Source organism: Ochotona princeps, chromosome 18, assembly GCF_030435755.1.
Source record: "Ochotona princeps isolate mOchPri1 chromosome 18, mOchPri1.hap1, whole genome shotgun sequence".
In the NCBI taxonomy this organism is placed as follows: Eukaryota; Metazoa; Chordata; class Mammalia; order Lagomorpha; family Ochotonidae; genus Ochotona; species Ochotona princeps.
The window spans coordinates 19,135,043-19,149,374 of record NC_080849.1 but is presented as its reverse complement, the minus strand read 5'-3'; the positions used below and the strand labels follow the sequence as shown (position 1 = coordinate 19,149,374).

The 14,332-nt window shown below is 52.8% G+C and overlaps 1 protein-coding gene across 12 annotated transcripts; it reads right to left on the bottom strand.

Annotated features, from left to right (window-relative positions):
- Nucleotides 1–95: 95 nt before the first annotated feature.
- Nucleotides 96–14,206, bottom strand: MBD1 (methyl-CpG binding domain protein 1). 12 transcript variants are annotated; one of them, XM_058677119.1, is made up of 17 exons: nt 14,051–14,206; nt 12,878–13,018; nt 9,505–9,619; nt 9,255–9,409; nt 9,079–9,161; nt 8,870–8,910; nt 8,378–8,524; nt 8,155–8,283; nt 7,896–7,970; nt 7,664–7,780; nt 7,516–7,581; nt 6,859–7,026; nt 6,042–6,341; nt 5,815–5,952; nt 5,341–5,475; nt 5,193–5,254; nt 96–882 (listed from the first exon to the last, which is right to left on the bottom strand). In XM_058677119.1, exons 2-17 carry the CDS (start codon nt 12,985–12,987, stop codon nt 810–812), a joined length of 1,914 nt encoding a protein of 637 aa, XP_058533102.1. In that variant the 5' UTR covers nt 12,988–13,018; nt 14,051–14,206; the 3' UTR covers nt 96–809. The 12 variants fall into 12 exon arrangements, with proteins under 12 accessions (XP_058533102.1, XP_058533109.1, XP_058533098.1 ...); XM_058677115.1 differs by lacking the exon at nt 96–882 and adding an exon at nt 1,512–2,402; XM_058677120.1 differs by lacking the exon at nt 96–882 and adding an exon at nt 1,512–2,395.
- Between the last annotated feature and the right edge of the window lie 126 nt (nt 14,207–14,332).

Below are 14,332 nucleotides of genomic sequence, written 5' to 3'. Positions count from 1 at the left end.
TCCCCTGCAGCCTACAGCGCCAGGAAGGTGAGAGGACACCCAGGGAAAGGCTGTTTTGTACGCTCTCCAGATTCTTCTTAAGATATCAAGAACCATCGCAGGCCAACGTTGTATTTGTGAAATTCTTTACAAATTGCAAGGTATGTTCACACGGAACACTCCTCGAGACTCACAAATATGTTACACGGTCAACAGAACAGCAGGTACTGTCTTCACTTTACAGCTAGGACGATTCTGGCTCCAGGAGCCTAAGTGCCTTGTTATATCACCCAACCGGCCACCAGGTTTAATAATTTTTGCGACTACAACCGCGCAGATCGCGGCAAGGGACAGGTGGCGCAGGCTGCTGGCGGGGAGACGGGGGAGGCAGAACAGTGGCCTCCACGTGGCCCGGCAAACACAGCCCAGAGGTCTGTTGGAGTGGAGGGTCACTGCGGACCAGGGTTGGGACAAGTTTGGGTAGTCGGTTTCTGAGGAGGGAACCTAAAACGGGCCCACCAGATCAATTTCCAGTTAAGAGCAAGGTCGTTGACAGGTTACAAGCCAACAAGGAATGACACGTTGGTGTTCCCACCCCAACATGGAGGTGAGTGTGGGACGTCGGGGTGCAGACGACCCAGCGGAGTCGACACGCGTGTTCTCGCGTGGCCGCGACTGCAACCTTCACCCCGGCAATCCACCTGCTGGTCTCAAAGGCCGCGCCTTCCTAGATTTGGATCCCATTTTGTATTGCTGGTTCAGCTCTTCAGCCACAAAATAATCCTTGTTCTCTCAATAATCTCTTAATCATTCTTATTTTTTTTTTCCTCCTATAATGCTTCTTCTTCAACTTGCAGTTCAGTAAAATACTCTTTTTCGTTTACTGCTAAGAGTTTGCGTAGCCTGAAAACGAAAAAGACAGATGTTAGGAGGCAGTCTGACTAGCCAGACCGCGTGTCCTGATGGGGACTCCTTGATCTGCCGCGTGGTCCGGACGCCTCCCCCACCCTGCACCCCCAGAGGAGAGACCCAGACCAGGCCGGGGAATGGTTTGGGGAGAGCCGAAACCCAAGGTATATGGCCGGGAGGGTCCCTTTGGAACGAGTTCCGGGAGGTGACCCGATGATGCCCGGGACGTCCAGGTGTCAGTCTGAGCTGGTGGCGTCTCTTCCCTTAGCACACACCACTGGGACTGGCCCTGCTGCAGGTGGAGGCCACGCCCCCCAGCGGCCCGGCCTGGGGTTGGAGGTCAGCTGATCTCCCAAGGGTCCCTTTGTGCCGACCACCCGCAGCCAGGCAGTGTGGATGCTCGACGCAGGCACCCCCCTGGAGAAAGCGGCTAGAGGCGAGGCAAGCGAGGCCCACCAGGCACACCACCACCGGAACTGGCCGCCAAAGGTGGTGTCCGACCCAAAGTCTTTCAGCGTGGCTACCACTTACTATCCTGGCATCCCAGGACGGTCAGCAGTAACCACCAAGACGCTCCAAAAAGAAACACTAAGAATAAAAATCAGTACGTGTGACAATAAAAATCATTTTTAAACCATTTTAAGACAGGATAGCTTAGAGATATAAACTATTTGCAATTCTTGTTGTGCCCCAACAAGGTTCATATAAGTACTTTCTTCTTGCTTCCAGAACTGGTTCCATTATTAAAATCCATGATAAAGTTGGGAATCCATTCACATAATATATACGATGCATTTAATAAACTTGCATGGACTTTTTTTTTCTTTTTGTGTTCCAGTATTAAGTACAGTGCCTCTCATGGGCTAGGCTGTCAATACTCAAATGAAATGACACAAAAATAGCCAACACCAGCATGTCTGCTCTGGGTGGGCTGGACAGAATTTCTTTACTTGCTGGCATCACCACGGAATTCATGGTCTTCAGCTTTGCATTGATGTTGCTTTATCGAATTATCCTTGGGTGAGTAGGGAGACCGTTGGGAGGTGATTCATGGTAGAGTGGCTGTGTCTCGTGGGCTAGGGTGTTTCCCACAACTCTCTTCCCTATGTTTCCGGTTAGTGGGGCCACAGGAGGCATTAGCCTGGGAACTGGAGGGCAGAAGTGAAGCAGCAGCATACTCTACGCGTGGAGGGCTGGTGCGGTTCCTGCTGGCTCACCTCGTGGCCGTGGGGCAGCAGTCAGGCCCACAGCCAGGCCTACAGCTGCTCCATCCTCCCCGGGATCTTCCTCCAGCATGTCTCATTCCTAGGCCAGGTGCATACATTTACATGTGTGAAGACGGGCACCAGCTTCTTCTGCAGGGCACCCACATCATCAAAGCTGAGGGCGATGAGAGACTGAGAGGGGATCCAGGCCATCTTCGAGGGTCCCAGCTCGTCCTCAGGGGCTCCAATGTGTCCTCGGTCTCCCATACTTTACAGCCATCTTCCCTTCCCGACTGCCTGCCCTGCAGACTTCAAGCTCCAACATTAGATGCATGACAGCAGTCTCAGAGACCGTCAACCCAGTTCTTACATAAGGTCAAATTCCTGTGATCCCTTACAGTCAAAACATACATCATCTTAGTGGTTCTACTGCTCTGGCTGTACTCTAACATACATGGTGACCACTCAGGAGTCAGAATGCCAATCAGATATCAACAATGACCAGAACACCAGGGCTGGAGGGTAGGACTTTCAGAGGAAACTGAGCAGCAGCAGATGGCCCAGTCCTGACCAAGGCTGCCCGGGTAGGGCAGAGGGCTGTAGCGTATAAGCACAAACTGGGAAATGGCCGATTCACATCAGAAGGAAATTACAAGGCTGGGACAAGGGTAAGGCAAGAGATGGGATACAGACCTTTAGGAGTGCTCACTTGGTCCCCATCCTAGAAACTAGTTAAGTAACAAAATGAAAAGTCTACTAGCTTTTGGCATTTTTATGAATGGAGAATTGGAGAGAGGTAGGACTTAGCCATGACTAGCCCCTAGGCAGTCCTGGTGGACATTCAGTCTGAGGGCAGGAAAAGGATGTTGTCAGTAAAGATGCGTCAAGGCTTTAGTTCCAAAGGCTGCTCTGGTTGAGCAGGAAATCATAGTAACCAGCAAAAGGGGAACAGCAGCAGGCAGCCAGGACCACCCCCAAGGGTTGGAGGGACCTGCACAGCAGCTGGGGTAAGGGGAACAGCAGCAGGCAGCCAGGACCACCCCCAAGGGTTGGAGGGACCTGCACAGCAGCTGGGGTAAGGGGAACAGCAGCAGGCAGCCAGGACCACCCCCAAGGGTTGGAGGGACCTGCACAGCAGCTGGGGTAAGGGGAACAGCAGCAGGCAGCCAGGACCACCCCCAAGGGTTGGAGGGACCCTGCACAGCAGCTGGGGCCTGTTATGGGCCCTGCGTCTGCAGGAACAGATGCTCAGACCCCATCCACACTGGCACTTCCTACACCATGCTAGAGGTAGGAATGAAAAGGATTTATTATTGTATTTATCATTAACTGATTGTTTTCTAGGTCACTGACAACTACAGTTCAGTGGCACAAACAGCGATTTTACAGCCTGACTTTAACTCTTAGCTCCACCAATGTTAACTTTTTGACACTGGTCAAAATAATTTCTTGGAGTCTCTGCAAAAATGGATAAAGTCAATGTCTTCTTAAAGACTGTTTCAAAGGATGAGTGAACTGGGATGCACAGGAGAAATTCACCAAACAGCTTTTCCTTTCCTTTCCTTTCCCATTCACTCATGAACAGTTTTCATTTGCTGTCTATCTCTCTGAGGCAATGTTTAGGTACTACCAGGTCTCATCCGGGAGCCACTTCAAATTTAGGAAGACGATGTGTTTAGGGTGTTTTGTAGTGGCTTTAATTTTAATTCTCCTTTCCCACCTCAGCTCAATTTCTCATCACTCTTGAGATATATACTGCCTTTCCACTTTCCCCACAGGCTTACTGCAGGCCCGAGCAGGCCTGCTTTGGTAGAAAGTTTTTTCTCCTCCAAGGGTTAAGTCACACAGAAGCCCTGGAGCCAATCTACCATTCATCCCCTAGCAGACAGATCAGGGTTCTTGCTCATTAAATCAGTCTGTAACCATCATCTTGACTCCTACAGTCTGCAGAAGGCTCCAGTCTACTGCTTTCTAGCTCCAGGCTTTTTAAGGTCCTTGGACCTAGAGAAGAGGGAGCAGGTCTGTATGTTGAATATGGTTGGCTCTGTGCAACACGGAGAATCACAAACCATTTCCTACCATTCTGCTCTCCCTCATCCATCTCCCTTTAATTATCCCCTTTCTTTTCTCTCTTCTCAAAAACACTACTATTGCCAGCACAGCCTTCACTGCTAGCAGGAAATGACTTCACACACAGGCAGCCTGTAGGTTCCCTGAAGCCAGGGATCCTGTGTCTCATGCAGCACCCTTACAGAAGGCTGATTTATTCATTGCTGTGCCTCAGACTGCTGTGCACAACCAGCAGGAACTCAATCAGCACCTCTGTAATCACCTGGGGATGGCTTAGGGCTTGATGTCCTGTTGCAACTGGATTACAGGAACACAGGAGTACAAGTGCCTAGGCCAGCAATTTTTATTGCCTGCACCTAGGGGCCTGTGGACATTCTGTGTGTAGGAGGCAGGGTTTCCATCCTCTTTGCACCACCCGTGTCCTTAGGGGCACCAACCCTTGATCCCATCACCAGACCTACTGGGACAGGTCTGCCCAGCAGCCAGAATAGTTAATAACAATCTCAGTATGCTCAGAAAAACTCAGGGACCCAACCCAAGCCCCTCCACAGAGGCTGCTCCAAGAAACAAGGACAAACCAGTGATAACACAGGTGCAGGTGTGCATGGACTCAGTTCACAGAGCCAACCCAGCACCACCTGTGACCCCCACACACACTGTCATTCGGAGACAGGCAGCTGGCAGTCTGAGAGACACAAACCTGGCAACTCTGTAAAGAATGTACATATTAACTCTGACCCTTCTAGGGAGACTGGCATCCCTTACCTTCTTGTTCTTCCAAATCTCATCATAGGGGCATCCCATCCCCTCGCCATCCCCTCAAGGGCAGCCCTGACCTGGACACTACCGGGCTGGGTCTCAGAACAATTCTCTAGAGGCCTGCAGACTCCCTGCATCCACCCATTTATGATATCCAGCCTTCAGTGGATATGGGGCCTTAACCTATCACTGAACCATTCTAAAACTGTTAGCTGGTCTTTGAAAACTCAGGGCCCAGCCCATCCCCACCCCTCACTGTTTGGGGCACACCTTGGTAACCAGACAGCTGTGTCTCGGAAGCGGGTTCCACCCAGGCTGAAAATCTCCGTGATCTAGGGAAGAATTAACATCATGGGTGAACATGGCTGGAGGGGCTGAGGCAGACTCAAGTCAGGGTAGGGCATCCCCTTGCACTGACCACAGGTGTGCCAGCCCCTCCTGACTCCTCCTCGGGGGCCGACTTAGAGGCCCAGTCATCCTGGTTGTCCTCCTCCTTGTCCTCCTCAGGGTCAGGTGGCTCTTGCTTCACTGGTGGCAGGCCTGCGTCTACTGCCTGGGGGAAGTGGGAACGGCGGCAGTTAGAGGGGCAGGATCGACCCCAGGGAAGTTTCCATCAACCAACCTACCACAGTGCTGCCAAGTTCCAATTCCCTAATGGCTCAGCACACTATGTCCCCTCTCTGCCTGCACACCTTTCCCATCCCCATCCTTCACTCATCTCCATGAGCCTGTTAGTGAAACAGCAGAGCAGGAACAGCCAGTTGCCTATGGAGGGGTGGTGCCTGCTGACTGGCAGGGTAATCCTGCTGCAAGGCTGCACTCAGCACACCTGTCTTCACTCTGTTTGCAGATCACCCCGCCATGGCACACAGGGCCCCCATCACTGCCCCACCTTGCTAGGGCAGCCAGGCTGCACTATGGGAGAAGTCAGGACAGCTGTGCCAGGTGTCCACTCTTCCTGGGCATCCACCTTCTCTTGCTTCACCTGGGTTAAGGCCACAGCCCAGCTCAGGCCAGAGCACTGGGCCTCCTGCAGGAGGGAGGATTACAACTTGGTCTCAGCTCGCTTGCATGAGGATGGGTGGAGCTAAGAAGAGCAGAGAAGCGTGGGGCCCTCACCTGCGACACAGTTTCTGTGGAAGCTGCAGCAGGCCCTGGCACTTGCACAGGACTGCTGGCACCCTCCCGTAAAAACACAAGATCGGTGCCAGGTGGGGGCAGCACGAAGCCACCACCTGGTTCCTGCTTCATTGGTGCCTGGACACGGTCTGACCGAACTGTGTGCGTCGGCAAGGAGGGCTTCCGAGTGGGGCCCAGGAGAGGTCGTCGAGCAGAGCCAGGTCTCTTTCGCCGAGGGTAAAGTGGAGGTGATCCTGCCCCCTCCTCAGAGCCTGACCCAGTGCTGGGCAGCAGCCGCTTCTGTAAAGAGAAAGAGCAGGCTATGGGCAAGTGGTGGAATGAGTGGCCACCTCCAACCTGCCTTGCTTACTGTGCCTGCTTATGCTGTTGGCTTCAGCACAGAATGTGCTCAAGTGAGTCCTGCATCTGTAAGCCGGCTGGGGTCCTCTCAGCAAAGCCAATGTCACCGAGGCCCACCTACCCCAGCAGACGCTGCTCATCTACAGCCAAACCCAGGAATCAACCCATCCACCCAGCACACCCAGGCACTGGACGTCAGGCCCAGTCCCCATTCACCCGGCACTCCCAGGCACCAGACATCAGGCCCAGTCCCCATCCACCTGGCACGCCCAGCATGCCCAACACACCCAGGCACTGGATGTCAAGACCAGTCCCCATCCACCCGGTATGCCGAGCATAAACCTAGGCACCAGGATGTCCAACCAGGTCCCCATTCACCTGGCATGGCTAACACATCCAGGAACTGGGACATCTGGCCCAGTCTAACCCACCCACTGACCCCTCCTGTCTCACCCACCATGGCAAACTGCAGGCACTGGCGCCAACGACACTTCTGGCGCTTCTGGTTGCTGCCCCCAAATTTGGGCTTGTCACAGCAGAAGTCACAGCGGCCACAGTCCATCCTTCGTAGGCAAGCTGCACAGGCCCCACACTTTCGGTTCTGCCGGCGGTTCGTGTAGGGTTGCTGGGTGGGCAGGGGGAAGAAGTGCAGAAAGGACACAGGTGTGTGCTGTCACCAGGACAAGGGGAGGCCAACCACAGCACCTGATCCCGTGTTCTCCCTGGCGTCTTCCAGCTCCCAGAGGAGCTGTAGTACTGAGTCCCTGTCGTGCTCCCTAGATGTTTTTGATCCCCAACTCCCCCAGGAGTTTATGACCCTCAGTGATCTCCCATCACTAGGCTGACTGTGTCTGCTGCTCCTACACACATCCCACTCAGTGGACTGGCTGCCCCCTATTAATCGGATCATCCTATCTGCCAGTCCTGCATTAGCCACCAGTGATGGTTCTCTGGCCACCAGGCACTGTCACTGTACCTACTGCTCCCTCCTAGCTCTTGCCCCACTACCTGCTCACCCCAGCCTAGTACTCATGCTTGTGCTTTACTGCCCCGCCAGACCAAGACAGAGTCCTGAGGCAGTCTAGATTTATCCAGGTCGCGTGAGGCCACTCACTAGCTCGTCCTCCTCTACACAATAGATGAGCTCGGCAGTTGGCGAGGGGGCCAGGGCTCTGGGGTGCTGCAGAGGCAAATGGGGCAGGGTCAGGGAAGGTACCGCGTAAGTTTAGGGTCATGCCTTCCCCCGCCCACTGGGGTCTCACCAGCTCTGGGGGTTCTGGAGGCCGCGATGGGAGAAGTGGAGGTGGTGGCTGGGCTCGGGAGTGTTTCCGGGCAGCCCCCTTAGCATCACGGCCTCCCCTGTGGCGGCTGCGTTTACTCTAGGAAAGACCCAAAATGCTGATTAGGTCTTAACGGTACCAAGCAAACAGGACTACCTGGAGTGCAGAAAGCATGCATAGGATAGGCAGGCAGAGTACAGAGTGCAGAACTCACAGGAGGGGGGGCTACAGTCAGGGTAGGGCGTCGTTGACATCGCTGATGGTGACGACGGAGGCGGTGAGCAAGGTGCTGCCAGACAGAGGCAAGTAGGTGGGGCCAGGGACGTGAGCGTGGGGTGGAATAGAAAAAGAAGACATGAGGTAGGCAAGGCTAGGCTGGGGAAAAGCAGCAGCCACAGTGACAATTCTAACACCAGAAGGAGTTCCACCCCAGCCCTGGCCCCACCAGCACTTGCCATGCCGGCCAGACTCACCCGTAGGCAGCGCCGCTGGATACACCTCCACTGGCGCCTGAGCCCAGGACGGGGAGGGCGAAGGCAGACTCGGCAGCAGCCACAGTCTTCTTGGGTCTGACAGCCCCGGCACACTCCACAGCCTTGGCTCTGTGGGGGTCCAGAGGTGTGACGCAATGGGTCAGGGCCCTGAGAGGCAGGGACTGGGGGTGAGCCTTGGGCCCACCCCACCTGCCCGACTCACCCTCTTCACAATCCGGAGGCAGCGTCTCCGCTCACACTTGCAGTACAGCCCCGAGGCCACGTCACGGGGCAGCTGCAGGAGGCAGGTGGAGCAGGCCCCGCAGTCTTCAGTTACCTGGCAGGCTGCACACTCCCCGCAGCCCACACGCTGCCAGGAACAGGTGGGGCAAGGTCACAGGCCCAGGCAGGGTGGCTCAAGGAGCTGCCCATCCTGTGTCTGCTGACCCATCATCATGTCTGCTAGTCCATTAGCCTCATCACTGCATCTGATCATCACCCATGAGCCACCAATAGAGGCAAATTACCAGGCCCACGGGTCTCCTGTTGGCTACTGAAGCTCCGTTAACCTCCAGACTGCTGATCTGTGGCTAGCTCCCTAGAACATGCCTCTGGCACCCTGTGGACCCGTCACCAGTCCATCAGACCCGCCAACAGCCCCGGCACTCCCTGCCCTCCCTGCAGGACAGTGAGGAGAAAAGCAAGTTGTAATTACCTTAAACATCCGCTGCTCTCGGTTGAAGGCAATTCTCTGCGCTGAGAGAAAGAGAAGTGAAAATGGGGTCGTAGACACCTGACCTCACCTCTGCCTCTGCCCTGATTCCCACCCTTAAACCTCCACCCTGCAGCCCTGTCGGCAGCCTTCAGGGCCTGACTAGGATCTCACCCTGGCTCCTGCCACCCACCGCCTCAGTCCTTACTCACCGCGGCAGTCCTTGCATAATGTCTTGAGCCGCTGCCTTCGGGAGCCATCCCCTGAGAAGTGGATTCCACAATTCTCACAGCACCTATGGTGGCAAAAGAACAGGTGTGGGGCCCTGAGAGCACCCTCCATCACAGCCCTCTGGCATCCGGCTCAGTGGAGTGAGGCCAACACTCACCCAGGTGCAGGGAATGAGCTCGGGGTCGGATCAGTGTTAGCTTTGGCTTCTTCTTTCCTGACCTCACCCCTCTGGGACCCAACATCACGCTTCCGAGCCCTGGCTGGCTTGGATGCCTTCTTCTGCTTCTTGCTTGAGGTGGGCAAAGAACTTGCCTGAAGACGAGAGCAAGGGCAGGAGGAATGTGTGTAAATAGGCAGGTGCTGGGAGGCATAGACACCTCTGCCCAGGCACCCCTTTCGTAAAGTACCTTGGGGGCTGGGTAGCACAAGACACCTTGCTTGAAGTCGAAGAGGGAGAGGTCACACGCAGGGCCCAGGTATCTGGTCAGTTCAACTTTGCTTCGGATCCTATCTCCTGTCGGACTGGAGACAGGCCAGGATGAGCTGGTACTCAATTGGGATCAATGTCATTCCATCCATACAACCCATGAGACCCCACCCAACCTACCCTAAGTGGCAGGAACACACACATATAAATACCAGCACACATTTAAACACTAATGATACAGTCCGGAGACACACAATGCTTCTGTCAACAGGCTGCAATACAGTGGTGGTTCTATAACAATTACGATGAAGCTGAAAAGTCCTTTTTGCCTAGAGACATCACAGCAAAATGTACCTCTCACATGTTTTTGATAGATGCCAGTGTAAACACATCTACTGCACAGCCATCAGAAGTATAAGCATAATGACTATGTACAGTATGCAATACTTGGTAACAAGAACACATGCCTTAATGATTTATATATTTTCCACACTGTATTTTCTATCATTGTTTTAGCATACTGTTTCTATCTATTAAAAACAAAACTTGCACTATGACAGTGTACCATGCTCTGACAGCAGCAGCCTCAGGTAACTTACGTTGGCTGCAACTCCTGATGCATCATTTCCTCTTAATTTCAAGTTTATTCTGTTTTGTTCATCGCAGCCCTAGAAGCAATTGGGCTATACTACACACATGGAGTCCAGCACTACACAAAAATGTTTCAAGCCGCAACAGACTGAATATATGCTGGTGGTCCCTAAAAGTTTTTCACCAACTGATGTCATGACAGCTTCTGTAAGTGCATGCCACAATCCTGCACCATGACGACATCACCTCCTAATGTGTTTCTCTGCATATTTCCCCGTTAACTGACATTTGACTGCACCATTGCCAAGTGTGTAGTTGGTACCTCACGCAGATTTAAGTACACTCGATGATATTTGCACACACAGGGGTCCAAGTTGTTAAGCAATGCATGACTGTAAAATGTAAACAAGACATGAATAAGAGGAGGCTTCAGAGGAAACAGGCTAATTTTGGTGCAAAAATTTTGAAATTCACACACGAGTCTTCAAAAAGTACATGGAAAATATCTATTACAAGATAGCTATGCAGATTTCAAAGAGCTTGCACCAAAATAAATTTGACCTTTTAATTCCATTTGAAGTACCTTCATATTTATACCACATGATGCTACTGACACTGAAAATAATTTATATAAACAAAAACACACATGTAATAACATGCATCACATACCAAACACACAACCTAGCAAAGAAGAGTTACAACAAAAATGCTTTTAAAATTGTAAATGAGTTTAAGAAAAAACAAATAGGTATAACTACAAACAAAATGACAGATAGGCAACTTAAGCTGGGAGTCCAGACCACCTGGGTTTCCTGCCTTTCTGGCTAGAGAAGCACTGCTGGTCCTTTGCAATAAGCTATCTTTTCACATCTGTTTATAAAACAACCTTGGAAGATAAGAGATAGGGTCTCCTTCCAGAACAAAGGAAAAGCCTACTTACTGCCCTAACATGGCAGGTTTCTACTCCCTCAGTTCAGGGCTCCCCTCCGGGTACAGGCCTATTTAGCCATCCTCACATCTCTCAGTGGGGACCAGAGCTCAGAAAACTGACACAAAAGTGGTGATATCCCATATCCTGCTATGCTGGAATAAACTGTCTTCCATCTCTGTTCCAAGAGTCTGCTGCTCCTATCAGCACCCACAAAACTGCAGTGAATTCATTTGTTACCTTGTCTGCACGGGGCTAAGATCTCAGATCCTTTACAGTTCTAGTCAACTGTATTTAATTAACCTTGAACGTTTTACACAAATATATAAATATGCAAATAAGTGGTAACCAAATAGAAATGAAAAGCAACTATATTTGCTGTCCTATGATATGGCAACTTAGATAACAAAACAAACAAAAATATCAGGATGAGTATAGGAAAATTAATAACTATCACATATCCAAAAACATGTGCAAATGTTTATAACTATGTTTATGCGCTGTCAGGCAATTCTCATAATTAATGGCAGCTATGTCCTAGAAAGCTGCCAGAAAAACTCAATTAGTCAATCTGCTTCTGAGGCAAATGCAGGGTCACCTCTGCACTGTGTGTGCAGATGCCATGGAGCGTACTTAATCTATACAATGTACCAACTCGGCACTCAGGTGATGCTCCAGCCGACTGCTGGCTGATGGGATATCTGCTGAGGAACACCTCAGAGCCATAGCTGCTGATGATGTTCAGAAACACCTCACTGAGCAGACACTTCCGACCAATGATAAGCCACCCAGGCTGAAGGAGTCAGAGGCGGGTTCTGAAGGCCACTGTGCTACGTAGGTCTGTGTGCCAAGATTCTTGCAACAAAATTGGCTTCACTGGCACAGAAAACCTACTCTTTCACATAATCCCTTTCCCAGTTTAACACTTCACAAATATTTTTAAAATTCTTCCTCAGACTTCTGACCTGCAGAACTTGCATCCCTTGCAAGTTTAACATTTTTTCATGCCATATCTCCTTCTGAAATGTGCCAGCCAGTTAGCACGAGCTGAGATGAGCTTCATACCTTTCCTGCTGCTGGGGAACATGACTCTAGCTTTCCTCACAACACAGTCCACTACGCTGCACTGGCCGTCACTCTGTAGAGCCACAAACCGAGCCGCTTTCCCACCTTTTCCATACCTTCAGCAAGGATTAGGGGTTTTTCTTCCCCAAGGGGTGGGGGGGGAAGAGGAGATACTTTCTGAAGAAGTTTCACATATACATCACCAAGTTTCCTCTTTTCTCTGGATATACCACAGTTTTGATTCAAAATATGGAACTCAACAGACAACTGCATTGTAGCCCACTGGAGCAGGAAGGAAGCTGATTGAATACATTGTTGTCTCTCTTAGGCACATCCCCAGCTTTTTACACTCACAACACTGACAGCACTTCAGCGCCACATTTAGGGGCGATTCTCAACAGCAGAATCACCCCTCATTTCTAACAGCAAAAAGCCCAGAGATCCAAAACGCATGCTACTCAGTAGACTGCGGAAAAGACACTTGTTTACTATCCCAAAAAGCCATATTCAACCTCAAACAGGAATACTTGCATTAAGTGACTGATTTCTTTGCTGTTCTGTGTGACCGCCGTGGATAGCATGAAAGCACTGGGTTTACCAACTTTAGAATTAGATACATTTTCTTAAGCAGGTGAATTTGCAAATGTAGGATCTGCAACTAATTAGGATTCACTGTGTCTATCTTTAACCCTGCCACAAAGTTAATCACATTCCAGCCCCTGACCAGGCTCAGGCTGGCGCCTGACCTTGCCCGCAACTCAGCCAGTACCTCTGGTAATAGATGTCTGAGCGCCCGCAGGTGGCCCCTGACTTGCGAAAGACTTCCCGGCGCTTCCAGCCAGGGCCCAGGGCTGGGCAGTCCTGCCAATCCTCAGCCATGGAGCCCTTGGGAAGCAACAGCAACAGCAGCCTGCAAAGTTGGGGGAGGGAGGACATGAGAGAAACAGAAGCCCTGGGACAGGGCAAGCAGGGCCCTAGGCCACACGAGCTAGAATCCACAATGCTTGCCTGAACCCAGACCTGCCAAACTCACAGAGCAGATGGTTGCTGGACACACCCTGTCCCCATGCCCACCTGACACTCCCTGTCCTGGCCTCACGGGTTCCCTCCTTCCTCTCCTGTGTGCCTCCTGCACTCCTCATCCTCAGCCCTAGGCCCCAGATTTCCCATTCTCAGTCTGTCCTTTCCCCAGCCCGCCCACCTAGGAACCTCGCAGTCCTCGCCCTCCTCCCCACCCCCACTCTCTGCCTCGGGGCTCTAACCACGGCTTCTCTCCCGCTGGTTTTAACCGTCCCGCGCTTTCTCCCACGCCCTCCGCCCTCCGAGATGACCTCGCCCTCCTCTGGCACCTCTGAGAAGGGAGCCCCTCAGCTCCTCCTCACCTTCCGCCTGGACCCCCTAGCTCATCAGCCCAAGAGCTTCCCTGCCCAGTCTATTCTCTCTCAATTCAGACCCGTTCATCCCCTCCCTTGTGTCGGTCCCCACGTCACCCCATCCCACTCCTCTGACAGCGACCGTCCCCCAGGCGTTCTCGTCCTCCAAACACCCAGATCCCCAACTGTCCCCACCCCCAATGCCTTGTCAACCCCACTGACAGTACTCCAATCCCCTACTTCTTCTCGTCATCCCTCAACCCATCGGCCCCTCCCTTTCGCTCCCCAACACCTCCATTTCCTCCGCAACGTTCGGAACCCCCATTTCTCTCTCCCTTGGCGTTCCCAAGTCCTCATTCCTCTCTGTCCCCGTCCCAGGGTTCTGACACACCACCTGTCAACGTTCCGAGCCCCATTCCTTCCCGCCTTCTGCCTACCTGTGCCCCCCGGTCCTCCCTTCCCTTGCTCAACGCCGCCATTCCGCCCCTTCTCCGGCCGAGGGCCCTGCACTCCTCCCCGTCAGCCATCCGAGCTCCGACGCCTCCCGCCCCGCCCCACGGCTGTCTCACCAGCTTGGCACTGGCCTCTAGGCCCGCCGGCCCATGGAGAAGAATCAGCCTGCGCCTCCCGCCTCGTCCCCCTCTTCCTCCTCTGCAGCCGCCTTCTCCCAAGCAGTAGCTGTCGCCTCCGCGGCCGTTCGTTGTTCCCGGAACCGGAAATCCGCGGCCAGCCTCTCGGGCTCCACCCCCGGCGGCTAGACACCTGCGCGCTAGAGACCCACTGGCTCATACCCTAATGTGGAGGCTCCCGCGCCTACGTGCTGACGTCCCCTGGCCAGCACCCAGCGCGCC

Bases quoted from the DNA above. Each gene is read 5' to 3' on its own strand.
- MBD1 (XM_058677115.1), bottom strand. From the start codon at position 12,987: ATGGCTGAGGATTGGCAGGACTGCCCAGCCCTGGGCCCTGGCTGGAAG. The intron at 8,284-8,377 runs GTGAGTCGGGCA...GGACCCCCACAG, and splicing joins GCCTCCGGATTGTGAAGAGG to AGCCAAGGCTGTGGAGTGTG. The intron at 5,953-6,041 runs GTGAGGGCCCCA...TCCCTCCTGCAG, and splicing joins CCACAGAAACTGTGTCGCAG to GAGGCCCAGTGCTCTGGCCT.